General features: G+C 38.0%; 1 protein-coding gene across 1 annotated transcript in view; it reads right to left on the bottom strand.

Annotated features, from left to right (window-relative positions):
* LOC131667616 (protein unc-79 homolog) overlaps nucleotides 1-15,378 on the bottom strand; it is a gene marked incomplete at its 3' end in the record, with an annotated part of 3,688,809 nt that overhangs the window by 2,349,699 nt on the left and 1,323,732 nt on the right. The window contains exon 14 of the mRNA XM_058941149.1: nucleotides 11,818-12,039. Coding sequence (XP_058797132.1) covers nucleotides 11,818-12,039 — 222 coding nt within the window. The remainder of the gene's footprint in view (nucleotides 1-11,817; nucleotides 12,040-15,378) is intronic.

Genomic DNA, 15,378 nt, shown 5'->3' with positions numbered 1-15,378 from the left:
ACTTTCCACCAATGAAATGCCGTAATGGCCCCAAGGAAGCGTATCGGTGATTATGGGCAGCAAGAAGCGTTTATCGTCGTGCGCGGTGAGCGCGATCTTTGTTTGTCTCTCGCCGTACAAGTGATGATGACGCGATCTGATGGACTTTTGCTGTCGGCTCAGAATCACATTTTCTTGGAGACATTTGACGTAGTCCGCGAAAGTAATCGTGGCATTCAACACCGAATTCTTGATCCCTTTTGCCTTCTTTATTGGATTTCTATTCTGAACTCTCACGCTGTACATTTTGCTTCTGAGGCCACGAACTCGAGCATGAGCATTCCAGGTTCTCATCCTTTATCTTGCCAACCATCTTCTTATTGGCTCTAGGCATATCGAAGCGATTTGGTTCTGGAAAATGCGATGTATCGAATTCGCAAATATCTCGACGCAAGACCTCGTACATGTCTACATTCGTGATTTCGTACACCAGACTGTCCGTGTCTGTGTACAGAAGCTTGCAACGCTCCTCGCCAACGGCACCGCTTATATAGTTGTAGTAGAATCGATACATGAGCGTCTTAGACAGGTCGAAAACAGCAAGACCTTTGTAAATGGATTTTCTCACTGTGATTTCCATCCGCAACAGTTGAATCGCCACCAGTTCGTCGTCGAAAATGTCGCTACTGTGGAAATTTGGTCGAGCTATCAGAGCTTCGGCACCGAATCGCCCCTCCCACTTATTCATCAACTTAATGTCGATGCGTATCTTCTTGTTTTACATGGTCTTGCTGTACACCGCATTGTTGAACATTCTTAACAGCATTTTTTTGAATTCGTTTGTCGCTTGCTTACGCAACTCGCTATTCAAATCGATGTACGTCTGGAGCCACGGACTCTGCTTAAACTTTAAAGCCCGATGTATCTTCGCGAGGTGCAAGCAATGCCTTATTGCTTCTTTCAGACCTCTGTAGTGGATTGCATAACACTCCTTATCATCGAGAGTCGTCATGAAATTTTTCTGTTTGGATCCCGAAGCGGCTTTGTGCTCCGGACATTATGGCATATCTCTGTGCGCATCGTGAATTTCTTCTAGATACTCCAAATCCACCTCGAGTATGCAACCGAAGGCTGAATCATCGAGAATATCGAAAGAAAAGTTGGCGGCGTCAATGTCGCACCATTCGAAATCACCGAGTGGAAGAGGCTCGGTCATACTCCAGCCGAAAAGGTTATTGATGTCGAAATACATCAAATATTTGTCATCTTTCTGTGGATCGTAGTCATCGTCGTCGTCGTCGCCCATGTATGGATTGTTCGAGGCAGCGTACCTGTTGCAACACTGGTTGATTTTATCGCGAATGCCGTGCTCGATAAACATGAGTATGTCGATATCCGTTAAGAGCTCCAACCTTACACTCGTATACTTCAACATGGCGTCCCAACTCAATCTGGGCGTCGTATAGTAGTGGGCCGGATCCAAATAATACGCCGTTCGACACTTGACTCTGAAGTTTTCAAAAACTTTGGCCAACAAGAGAATCTCCGTCTTGAGATACAAATCCGAATAGTTGCCAAGATCGGTAATGTCGAACGTTCTCTAAACGGTCTCCGCGTGACTGTACTCCTCGTCACTGATATCCGAATCGTACAGACTGCTGTAAAAATCTTGCTTTCGTGGAAGCGTCGTTGTTTCCTCGAGTTTTGTAAACGACGACACATAGTCATACGGAAATAAATCTTTTCACTTGAGTAGGGCATCCTGCGGCAGTATGTATCCGTCATCTTGCTGAAAATTTCGCTTTAGAATATCGTGTTTTTCCAAGTACGACGATAGTTTGTCGAGCGAAGTCGCCATAAATTGAAACGAATCGACGAAAGGCAGCTTTATATCGGTACCTTCCACATACTTCGTAAAAGATATGTATTTTTCCTTGGATTGAGGAATAAGGCTCACTCGACCGGGAAATTCATTCTCGATTTCCCAGATAAATAGATACACATCGTATCCACTGAGATTGTGAAAAAAAAACGGGTATAATTCTCGATTCTTGATAAGTAATGTTAGACGTGCTGTGAGCAGCTCCACGATACCTTCCCGTAAATTAACAGTGATCGCGAACTTTGTGTCTTTTTTCTTGACAAAAGGCCTATTACATATATGACATAGCGTAGCACGAAGAAAGTTAAATGCCTCTTAGAACGTTAAATTTTCCATAGGCTGCGGGCTTCTGTACAATTCGTGCAGGTACTTGGCCAAATCGTGAAGATTGCCAACCACTTGGCCAGACCAACGTCATCGACGGTTTTCTGTCTGTAGCTTCGATAACGCGAAACAGAGTCATTGTAGTTACACTTGACGAAAAAGCCAACGCTGTACGGTTTGTGACGTTGATGGATCTGTTCGTCGTTGGACACCGCTTCAAAGAGACTATCAAAATCGACGTACACGATGAACGGTACCGCGCACTCATTTTTGAAGTTTTCAAATTGTAAACATTTATCCTTGCCACTGGGAAGCACAATTTTACACATATTTACATTTTTATAGTCGACCTCGTACGTTTTCAATCTCTGTTCAGTTAGGAAATAGTGAAAGCAACGATTCCATATGTACGACTTACATCTGCGAAATGACAACTGTCGATACATCAATCGAGATAAGTCTTTTATCCAAACATAGTGCACTTAGTAAGGCAACATATCGTAGGATCCATTATTGAAATTTAAAAAGTACACGTTCACTGAAACGTAGTTTTGCTTTTCAGATTTCTCGACTTCTTTCGGGTGTACGAGTGGAAATGATATATCTTTGAAATTATATTTATCTTGATGAGCAGTATAGGCAATGACAAGATATTCATTCCTTGCGACTGGATGTAACGTCGAAAGGATGGACCATTTGAAGCATTCATTGTCGTTGTTCCACACGTTCACACAGACTCTCTGTCTTTTAATAGGTTTGAGCAATTCAACGTAAGAACCAGCTCTCATAGAATTGGACTTGCTGATATTTACGGTTGAGTTTAATATAACGCGAAGAGACCAGCTCGAGTCTTGCTCTTGAAATTCTTCCGTGCTCTTACTGATTTGTTTTAAAACGTTTTCGACGAACCACTCGTCTATGCCTGTGGTTAGATATATCGGTGCCATCTTCGTATTGAAATGCTTCACATCGAGCTTTTCATCGCATTTATTCTTTTCGACTCCATACTTGGCATCCAGTATGGCATTCACTTTTATAGAACTATGTTTCTTCAAGGTCTCCTCAATTTGAGCATGGAATAATGGTTTGGCAAGCCTCAAAAACGCATTAAAATCTAGATGTTTCAGATTGGTTATTACACCAGTCTTTATTCTGCCTTTAAACGCACTATTAATATCATTCCAGCGAACTGTTGAGTCTTGCGCTGGATTGACAACAGCCGGTGTAGTGGTAGTAGTAGTAGTAGTTGTAGTACTAGTAGTAGTACTAGCCGGCTCGAGACTTTCACCAACTACATCCAAAATAACGAGAGGTTCGTATATCGATTGTTCGCTATGCTTACTTACCACAGGTTCTGCAATCGATGAGGTGACAATGGGGGGCTGTGCTAAAAGCCTACTGTTGTATTCGTTTAGCGGATGTAAAACGCTTCTAATTATGCACATAGCTACCAGCAGCTTCTGTCTGCCAGACATGATCAAGCTAGGCGAACGAGAAAGCTCATCGGCTTTGCGCAAAGTCAATGAACTCAGTGTCAACCATCTTTTGATGTCTTCGACACTAGCACAACCTGCATTCGCCAGACGATGTGCGCGTAAAAGCAACAAAGCTGTGTTCTTGAAATACTTAGCCATGATGCTAATTACTGAACTGAGCAAATTTGACAAATCCATCGCGTTATATTCACTACTCGTCAATGCTAATTGGTTGGAAAAAGTATGGAGGAGGTGAATGATTGTAATTGATCGAAAAATTATTGTGGGGCATCAACGAGTTTAAGCTTAGTATAAAAAGGTATTCATTCGACTGTATTGACGCAGTATTCGACGTAGATTCTTCAGTTACTACGATGGATTTTGTTGTAGATGTACAGGGCTTCATACCTATCTTGAACGAATTCGTATTCAAAGAGATTGTTGTTTGTCCTCTGGAAAAAGATCCAACTCCGTCGGTGCTTCTGTTTAAACTACCTTACCCATGGTATCTAGCGATTTACCGTACGACGACCTTGGAAAAATAATAAAAAAAACACTTTTTGGAGCAACTATTTTTGTCAAAGGTCTTGAAAAAACAAAATGGCTGAGAAATTTGTTGACCAATGCACAGTAAGTTTCTTTTTGTCGCGTATCATCGTAAAGAGAAAAAAATGATATCTAATAATTATTTTTTTTTCTTCTTTTATTTTTTTTTACAGAACGACTGAGTTTAACGTTGAAGATTTGGGTTGTCTATCACTTAAGAATCTTTTAAACGATAGCATTCCGTGTGCAGTAAATCCAACGCGTATCTATCAAATTCATCGTGTGCCTTTAAAAACGCGCTGGCTATCAGTAAATGGATGCTCGCTCGTAAAAGTCGTCATATGTAATTTGATTCTTATATCTAAGTTTGAAAACAAATAAAAAAAATTAACGTACCTATCAATTCTTGTTTTTTATTTACCTATTATATAGTTTAGTTAGTTTATTTGTTTACAACTTATATGTTACATTTGGTTTACATTTCTTATATTACTATTTATGTCTCGTATCCAGTTTGTGTAGTTGATTATGTATGTGTTTTGTGTGTGTGTGTGTGAGTGCGCGCGTGCGTGTGTGTGTGTGTGTATGTGTTGTGTAAATATGTGCTTTTGTAGGTGTGTCTGCAACTCTTGTGTCCCTGTCTTCTGCGCCTGCCTGTTCCTCTTTTCTTCTCATTTTTCTTCTGATTAATCTTCTCTTCCTCTTTCTCTCTCCAAAATCTACCTTTTCCGCTGTTCTGTTTTTTTTTTTTTTTTTTTCTCTTTCTTGCATATTTTCTTTTCAACTGTTTCCTTTGTTACTTTCTTTTGCCTTTTCACCTTTGCCTTTCCTTTGCTTTTGCTCTCCTTCTTGCTAATCATTTCATCTATCTTTCTCCTTATTAAGGCTTTGACACCTTTTTCTTGTTTCCTATTGCTCCCTCTGCCTTTCCTTTCCTCAACCTCACTTATTTTTCCTTAGTATCTTATGATTTGCCTTCTAGTTTACCTTTTTCTTTCTCTTCTTCGATTCTTCTTCTTTTCCATTTTGCTCCATCCTCCAATACCTTCCTATCGCTTGTGTAGTTGCTGTTACTTGTGTCTTGTATGTGTGTGCATGTGTATGTTTATGTTTGCGCGTATGTTTGTGTTTTGTGTGTATGTGTGTGTATGTATGTGTGTGTAGATATGTCTGCGAGTCTTGCTTCTCTGTCTTCTGTTTCCGTCTCTCCTTAGGGTCCTGTAGCTTCGTCTTATTGCTTTTCTTTTTCATTCTTCTCTTCCTTTTTTCTTCTTTTCCATTTTATCTTCATCATCCACGCTATCTTTTCTTTGCTTCCTATTATTATTTTTTCCCATTCTTCCCCTTCCTTTCTGCTTTTTTCACATTTTTCTACCATGTGCTTCCAATTTTCTTCCTCTTTCATACACATTCTGCATCTCTTATTTTCTTCTTTTTTCCAATACCTGCTTTCTCTCATTTCATTACCTAACCTAAACCTTTCCCTTTTTTGCAGGCCTTTTATTCTTACCTCTCGTTGAATTTCCTTTAACCTATACCATTTCATTTCTTCTTTCAGCTTTTTCCACTCGTTTATGTATCTTGATTTTTCTAGTTTTTCTTCTGGTTCTTTTTCATCTTTTTTCTTTAGCTCATCTCTTATTTCTTCCCAAAACTCTTCCCTCATTTCATCTCCCTATTCCCTCTCTCTATATATTTTACTTTTTTCCAGCCTTTCCTCTCTCTCCTCCTTCTTACCCTTTTTATCTTTTTGATTTCTTTCCCTTTTCTTTAATTCTTTCCATGCTTCTTTTTTTTATTGAACCATCTCTTTCATCTTTTATTTTGTTTTCATACTTCATTGCTCTTTCTAATGCTATTTCTTTCATTTCTTGTCTTCCTGTTTCCCATCGTATTAAATAACTTGGCGTGTTTCTATCTAATCCTAATACCCACTTTATGTATTTTAGTTGTAGTCTCTTTATTTCCTCATATCTCTTCCATCCCCAGATTTCTGCTCCATACATAATCACGCTTTTCGCCAGAGCATCGAACAGGTTCATCCTTAGCTCCCAGTTTTCTCTAAATAGCTTTTCTCCTAGCCCCTATAACTTTCCGAGTCCCATATTTATTTTCCCTTCTACCTTCTTTATCTACTTTTTATTTCCGTTATTTTTGCTTATCACATATCCTAAGTAGATGTACTCTTTCACCTTCTCTATCTTCTCATCTTCCCATTCGAATTCTTCTTCCTTTCCCCTTCCTCCTCCTCTCCTGCATTTTATCATCTTTGATTTTCCTACATTTAACTCTAGTCCCCTTTCTTCCAGGTATCTTTTTAATTTTTTCAGCATTGCTTTCATTCCATTTTCACTCTTTGCCATCATCACTATATCATCTGCATATCCTAATGTCCATATTTTCTTCCTTCCTATCACTACCCCTCCTTCCTGCACCTGTTTGATATTCACTTCCAGGTCGGCGAAGGCAAGATTAAATAGCGTGGTGCTCAAAGGGCACCCTTGCCTTACGCCTTTGTAAGTCTCAAACTCCCCAATTATTTCTCCTCCAACATTTACCTTACTCCCTGTTTTCTTGTATATTTCTTCTATTCTTTTCCTAATTTTTCTATTTATCCCTTTCTCTTTCATTGTTTCCCATATTTTCTTCCTCTTTATTTCATCAAAATCGGCCTTCATGTCTGCAAAGAATACGAACAGTTTTCCTCCTATTTCCCTTATTTCCTTCCCTATTATTGTTCCTTCGCTGTCTTCGGTTTCTTCCCCTTTGCTTTCTTCCTTTTGTTTCTCTCCCAATTGTTCCTTGAAGTGCTTTATCCATTCTTCTTTTCCTATATTTTCATCTAATCAAATTCTTTTCTTCCTATTGCCATTCACTTTATCCCAGAATTTTCTTCTCGTCTTATCTTTTCTTATTTCTTCCGCCACTCTTTTCCCCTCATCTTCTTTTACTTTTCTTATTTCCTCTCTGTATTCTCTCTTTGCTTCTAAGTATTTGCCTCTGTCTCCTTCCCCTTTTCTTACCTTATTTAACTCTGCCATCACCCTATCCCTTTTTGCCTTACATTCTTTTCTCGACCAGCTTTTTTTTGATCCTTTTTTTTTCCTTATCTTCTTTTTTACAACTGCGTTCTTCACTCTATTTTTTATATCTTTCCATTTATTTGTTACCTCTATTGCGTCTATCCATCTCTGATACTCCCTTATACCTTCTTCGCTCCAGTCGTCTATCATTCTTTCTTCCTCTTCTTTTCTTTCTTCCGCTATTTTGTCTCCCAATTCCACCTCTATTGGTAAGTGGCCCGACTTTACCCTCTCCTTTATTTGAACCCTTTTTATCACCTTCCTCGTTACCTACTACATAGTCTATCGTTGACATTCCTCTCGCTCCTATATATGTTATTTCTCCCTCTTCATCTCCATCTTTTCTCCCATTCGTTATCACTAAGCCCATTTCTCCTAGCCATTTTATCATTTCTTCTCCCTCTGCGTTTAACACTTTATCCTTGGCCTTAATTTCTTCTAGGTTTTCTTCTGTCTCCCATTCCCTTCCTTCGTTTCCTGTTCTTGCGTTGAAGTCTCCTCCTATAATTATTGTTTTTCCTCTTTTCTCCTCTATCTCCTCACTTAGGTATTCATAGTTTTCCTTCTTCTCATGTTGCATATACACCGATGCTATCATGTATTCCCTCCCTCCGATCTTTATTTCTCCTACTATTTCCTCACTTGTCCTTTCTTTCTTCCATTCAACCTTATTCATCCCTTTCCTCTCTCTTACCGCCATTATTCCTCCCCCTATTTCTCTCCCCCTTCTTCCTTCCCTTCTTGAGTCCCTCCACTCTATGCTGTACCCTTTCAATTGTTTCTCCACACCAGTTCTTGCCCCTTGCCTCTTCACCCAGGTTTCCGTCAGCCCTATTATGTCGAATTCCCTAACATATTCCCAGTCGTCTTTCTCCATGCTCCTCTCGCCCGCCACGTTCCAGAATAGTATTTTTACTGCCTTTCTCCCCTCTCTCCCTTCTCTCCCCTCTCTCTCTATTTTATCCCTATTGTTTTCGAAACCCTTCCACCCCCTTTCCTACCATTTTTCCCTCTCTCTCGCTCCACCACCATTCTTCTTCCTCTGATTTCACCCCGTTATGCCACATCTTTACCTCTTTACCTTTACTTCTTATTTCTTTCGCTTTCCTTCTTACTTCCTCTCTTATCCTTCTCTGCTTCCACGACCAGTCCTGATCCATGTATATCTTTTTCTGTGCCAGATTCTTTTTCTTCTTCATAATTCCTTCTTTTTGTTCCCATGACGCGCATCTAATTTACCACATGTTTTTTTTTCTTTCTCTCCGATCATCTCTCTCCGCTGTTCCTCCTATTCTTCTCAGATTCACTATCTCTCCTTTCATTTCTAGTACCTCCCTTAACCAGACCTCTGCCTCTCCCTTCTTTTCCCATCTTAACTCACCCTCTAAGTCTGTCACTATTATATTGTTTATCCTACTTTCTCTATCCATTTTTTCTCTCATATGCTCTAATTCTTCCTTATTGCCTACTTCTGTTCCTCTTTGCTTCTTGTTTCCTCCTTCTATGCTTTCTTTTAGTTTCATATACTCCTCTTCCAACTGGTTCATCCTCTCTCCCCATTTTTCCTGCAGTTTCTTTTCTCTACGTTCTGCTTTTTCCCTTTCTTCTTTCGTCTCTTTCTTTCTTTCTTCTCTCTCTCTCTCTCTTGTTCTTTCCTAACTTTTCCTATTTCATCTCCCACCTTTCTTCTCTTCTTTTCCCCTCTGCCTCCATTCTTTCCATTTTTCCCATTATTTCTTTAAACATTTCTGTCCATTCTTTCCTTTCCTCCTTCCATACCTCTCTTAATTCCCTTATGTCTGTCCGTATCTTTTCCATTATATCTTCTGCACCACTACTTTTTCCCACTTCTCTTATCGTGTTGTCCAATCCTTCTCCCCCCTCTCCATCCATCTCGCTTCCCTCGCTCTCACTCTTGCATCTCTTTGCCTCTCTCATTTCTCCTCGATTATTCTCCCTCAGCCCCTCCCCGCTCTCTCTCCCCCTCACCACCTTTACTCTTTTCTTCTTTTCCTCCTCTGGGCCTTTCTTATCCAACCTTCCACCTTTATCTCTTAATTTTTCTGTTGTCACAAATCTTTCCATCCTATTCCGTACGCCTTAATTCGACTCTCTATATCTATCCGTGATCCCACCTTTATTCCCTGTCTTACCTTTTCTGTCTCTGCCTTTACATCTTACCGCCCCTCCTCTCTGCCTGCCTTTCCCGCTTTCTGATTTTCTCTCTTAACCTCAACTTTTATTTTTTTTTTTATTCCTCTCTCTCTGCTTTTTCCTGCTCTTCTCCAGGCCTCTCTCTCTCTTCTCCACTCCTCCTCCGCCTCCACGCTCTTTTCACCTCTATTTCTCTCCTCAAACACTTTTCCTCTTTAACTTTCTCACCAAAACTCGCGCTCACATCCAAGATACGTCCACACTCCCCTCGAGTGAAATCTTACCTCTCGATATTGAGTTTATATATTTCATTATATAGTATCTCTTTTATTTTAATTGTAATGCATGTATGTCATACGTGCAGTCAGTTCCATACCGGGTCACTACCTGGTGTCTGACAAGTCGCTCCAGAATTGTAAGCTTTAGGTTGTGTCACAATTATCGTTGTGAACACACCTTAGTAGTGTGCACTCTCTATATTTTCTCCTTCCCTTTCTCTAACGTTTCGTTGCGCGTGCACTCTTTCTCTCTCTTTCTATTTGGCGCGTGTGCGGAATGGTATATTTGTTGCGTGCTTTCTTGTTCGCTCACGTTTAGCCGGGTGTCATGGCGTCGAATCCTTTGTTCAAATGTCACACTTGACATCGATATTTGATTCACCTATAATTCGCGAAATATGTTATGTCACTCACGGAATGCATCTAATTTTCATTTGCTAATCTTAATTAATTGACGTATAATTTTATTCACTTTCTCTATCACTTTATTTCTTAAAAAAACGAACGCGACAGAAAAACCGCACTTTTCTGTTTATTCTCTAATTATTTTTATTTGTTCTGTAATGCTGACTCACTGTTACTATCTCTATCTCTATCGCGATTCCGGCAACTTATATTCTCTTTTTCGTTGCAGTGTTAATTCTGTGTTAGTATTTCACTATTGTTTCTCTACTTTGTTTTGTTTGTAGAGCCTCCAGCTACTACAGAAAGGAGAATGTTTCGTTGTTCTTTGTCGCGAGCTCATGTAGCTTAAGCGAATGATTTTCTTTATTTTGTAACACTTTAATAATTCAATTGACATACCTCTATAAGTTTTATTTGTTACGCAGTGGAAGCGTCGCAGGGCCGATAACCTGTTGGAATTTTGGATCGAAGTAAATTAATTCACACACTAGCTTTTAGTTAAAAATGGAAAGTACAGAGTTATTTTATTTAAATCTTTCTTACAATAATAATACTCTAATGATACTCTAATAATGTCAGGAGCTCTAACACCAAAGGTGATCACGGTTGGAATGCCGCGCTAGTTTTCGCGGCAGTTGAGCTCAGCGAAGGTGGCGTAGTATGCGTGCGCGCACATGCGCACAAGAAGCTTAACAAATTCCACCAGATACACAGCATGATTTTTGAACTATGGATTGGTTTTGGTATTGATATTGAGGTGGATAGCAACGATTGTCCGGGCTTAGCATAGTATTTTTTTTTTTTGGAGATGTCATAGAATATCCACTTTTCGTCATTTATTACTATCCTATGCAAGAAACCGTTTCTCCGTTACCTTTAAAGAAACTGTTCACAAGTGAATAATCATCTTTCAATGTCTCTCGGTTTGAGTTCATAAGGTATCCACTCACCTTATTTACGAATCATGCCCATGGCCTTTAGTCATACAGAAACGGCTTATTGAGTTACTTCGAATGATTCTGCAAGTTCCTGTTGCGTTTGACTTTGATCTTCATCAAATAATGTTTCTAAATCTATGTCTTCGAATTTCTTTGGCTATTCCGAACGGAGCCTTTCTTCAATACTGAAATCTCCATCTTTAAAAGATCTAAACCATTTCCTACATGATTTATCTGTTGGAGAAGTGTCACCATAAGCTTTCACAAGCATTCGATGGACTTCAGTTGCGCTTTTTTCCAATTAGAGCAGAAAAGTAAAACTTCCCGTAAATGCTGCTTCGTTATCACAAAATTTGATATTTTTAACACAGTAAAAGCACGGTTATTGTATACACTCCTAAGCGATATAACAATTTTTTTTATATTGTGTTAATATTTGCATTTGATTTATTCTTCTGTTCCTCATTCTTTTTTAAATAGTAGTTACGTTTATTACTGCATGAATATGCATATTGTGTGGATATAATTCCATAGTTGTATGGATATATATTATTACTTACAATTAGAATAATTTGTGCAGATATGTGATGGGGATAATAGCCAAAGTTGGATATCTCCAACAAGTTATTTTGTCTGTTAGTAGATTACAACTTGGACGTAGACCATACAGTTAAATGTCGCATATGTATTATAGCATAAAAATAATTATTTTGCTAAATATCCAGAAAATATAAAAATCAACTTGATACTTACATCTGGAGGATTGGCCAGTTTTTCTGGCATCAAATATGTGATTATTTGAAGCGATAATTGATGCCATATTATTGTTGCTTCACAAAAAGAACATTCATTAGTTTTTCCACAATAATGACGTCGATTCCAATATCCCACTTCTATAGACTTTAGCAAACTGCAAACTTCTTTACAAATCCAGCTACTGACTCCACAATGCCTATCAATATTTTGAAGTTCCATCTAAAAGTGAAAAATGTGATAGATCTCATTATTAGTAGAATGAATCTTAATATATTTGCAGTGACGGAGTAGATTATTTGCAACATTTGTATTGAGAAGAAATGAGGTTAAGTATTATCATATTTGAAATAATTATTTTGATAAAACAAATAAATGTAATATGAAGAAATAACGAACTTTATTACCCAATTACGAGGTGTGTCCGAAATGTATCCGGAGTACCTTTTAATCTTTGCGTCAGAATGCTTAAACATCCTCTGTCGGATATCACGGTTAATTATAACTCTTTAAGAACTCGCTCGATACCGTAATTTATGTCAAGATGTTTCCAATCTTATACAGGGTAGTTTTCTTTACGGAGTCTTTTTTTAAATCGTTGCATTTGTTTATTGATAAAAAGACCGAAAAAATCGAATAGCGGATTTACATTAAGTTTTTCTTTAAACTTGAAAAGACTTGTGCAGAAACGGTTATAATAATGGTGCAAAAGGCCTTTGGAGATGACTGTATGCGTGAAAGTCAGATATATGAGTAGTACAAATGGTTTATAGATGGCTGGTAATTTATTTTCAGTAATTCATTCTCCGGACGTTCATCAAGCACAACAATACCAGAAAATATCGATCCTATGCGGCTCGCGATTGAAGAAGATCACCGTTTGACTGTGCATAAATTAGAATATGATATTAGAAGACTCAAAATCACTGATTGAGAAATATTAACTAAAAAATGAAAATGACCCATGTGTGTGTAAAATTCATTCTAAAATTATTCACAAAAGAGTAGAAAAAGCTTCGCTTTGAAATCACTCAGGACGACTTGCAAATGATTTCTAATGATGCAAATGTACTGAAAAAAATCATGACTGTTGATGAATAATGGTTTTATAGTTATGATCCTGAAACCAAACAACAGTGATCACAGTAGAAGTATTTTAGATTGTCACGGCTGGAAAAAGCAAATTAAAGTCGGAATAATGTCAAGTCCAATGCTGATTGTATTTTTGTTATGACGAATGTATCGTTAGCCACAAATATACTTCTAGAGATCAAACAATGAGTAGGTAAACTAGAGAGGCCATAACTCAGAGGGGTATCAGCTCACTGAGTTGAAGTGTCTGAGTTGAGGTGTGTGTATCTTCAGCTCAGCACTATCAACTCATCTCACCTTCCCCCTACTAAGCGGCCTGTGTATTGTCGACTTACCTCCCCCCCCCTCCTACTAAGTTTGTGACTTATTATTAGTAAGTCAGGGTTGTTTGAGACCCGAAGTTCTCGCGGATTCAATGTAATATACCAGGACAATTAAATGGATTTCCGTCAAGCAAACGAACAGCCTTGTCGTTTGCGACGGGAATTTCCAAATAACTAGATTTTAGGAAATTTATGTGTTTTTTATTATTGTGCTCGTACGTATTACCGGTTAGAAAGGCATCGGAGCACAATATTCTAATTGCCTCCACTTTGGCCCAATAGGATAGGATGTATTATGATTCTTTAAACATGATTCTTCTCGTTTAAAGACGAAGTCAATCGCATCTTAGAAGAAATTGTCACGTCAATTTACTGGGATGGCCAAAGTAAGAGTCACCTCTCCAAGCTCGTCCGCTCTTATATATCCTATCTTCGCGTGCGATTGTTATTTACATTTTTCCCTAAGCGTATTATGAATCTGCGAACTACGATTGTTGCTCTCTTAATCCTATGTTTGTGTTATCGAGTTCGGTTAATTGTATATTACAACTGCCTCCCCTCTCCCGAAAGAAAATTGAAAGTGCAGAGAGTAAATGTCTATGCGCAAAAAAAAATGAGAAACAAATTAAGCGAACTCGGATGATATTTCTAATTATGCTATTTTCCGTGGATGCATTAATATAATATAACAAACTATCATCGTATATTTCTTACCTCTTTATTACAATGTTGCCTACAAGGATTATAGAATGGATCGGTATCAAAACAAATAAATTTAACTGTAAACGTTGAATCTCTCCTCGAACGAAAACTTATTCGATCCATGCTGTCATTATCTGATATAAATAAGGGTTAGTTTCTGACTAACTCAGTTGATTTTTGGTAATTGAGATACCAGGATGCCGAAAGTCGAGGAAACCACTCAAACTATACCGCTTATCTCTACCAATTTTTTACCCAAGATGTTGGAGTACAGAGGTCCTCTTGTATGATCGCTGTGGTGTGCATAGAATCCGTTGTAGTGAGAGATTGTGCATGTGTTGGTGATACCACCAAAATAGCTTCTGATGTCCCGTTCCAGATTGATGATTTTGGATTTTATGAATCTGGGACGTATTCTCAGACAAACTACGTTTCACGGAGTACACAAACACCACCGCGTAAAAATAAAAAATATTCCTCAATAATGGATTCTCGACCATCTGTAAGATTCTACCCTTACACAGGCGAGCACGAGCATGGCTTCGAATCGAGACGATCTCAACGATACCAGTACATTTAAATTATAGATGAAGAATGTTCGTTTACGTAATGTTAATTAAAGTTTGATATCAATGAATCTCACTTATCAATTTGCTTATATTTACTATGTTTTTCTTTAATCCTTGTATGCTACTTTTCTTATTCCTATATTACTTTACATTAGTGCAATTTTACCTACGAGCTTGGTTCTATCTATTACTTTATTTTCACACTTTATTTTTTCACAATTTTTTACAATTACTTCGCTCCTTATTAGTAAAATATGGTTTGAAGTTTTTCGCGTGGAATTGTCCTTTTTCTCGTCCATTCTCGTCAGCTAACATATATGTATCTTTTGAAATGATTTTTTTTATTACTATAGGACCAGCATAAACTTCGAAGAATTTATGTACTTGATTATCTTGCGCGCTTGATACATTATCCAATTTCAACATTACTTTTTCATTTACGTTGTATAATTTATGTATTTTGTTGCTATTTTTTTGATTTGCTCGTTTGGTTAATAAGTCATGTATTTTTGTTTTTGCCAGAAATAATTTTTTTTCGTATGGTAATTGATCGACATTCTCTATCTTAATATATTTTTCCCATATTCTAGTCGATTTTTTGTTAAAGTGCAATTCTATTGGTGTGTACCCAGTTATATTATGGTATGTTTCGTTTATGATTTGACTGATTACATCTATGTATTTCGGCCAACTTTTATGAGCGTCCTCTGCATAATATCGTAAAAATCTACTGATTTCTCTATGAATTCTTTCTACTATATTCGACTGAGGATGACGGATCGACGAAAAAATTAATTTAATCCTTGAATTGATTAATATTTCTTTCTATCTTTTTAACGTAAATTGCGTGCCATGATCAGACATGGCTAATGGTT

Source organism: Phymastichus coffea, unplaced genomic scaffold, assembly GCF_024137745.1.
Source record: "Phymastichus coffea isolate CEN01 unplaced genomic scaffold, Cenicafe_Pcof_1.1 PCOF00005, whole genome shotgun sequence".
Lineage (NCBI taxonomy): Eukaryota > Metazoa > Arthropoda > Insecta > Hymenoptera > Eulophidae > Phymastichus > Phymastichus coffea.
This window is presented reverse-complemented; position numbering and strand designations above follow the sequence as displayed.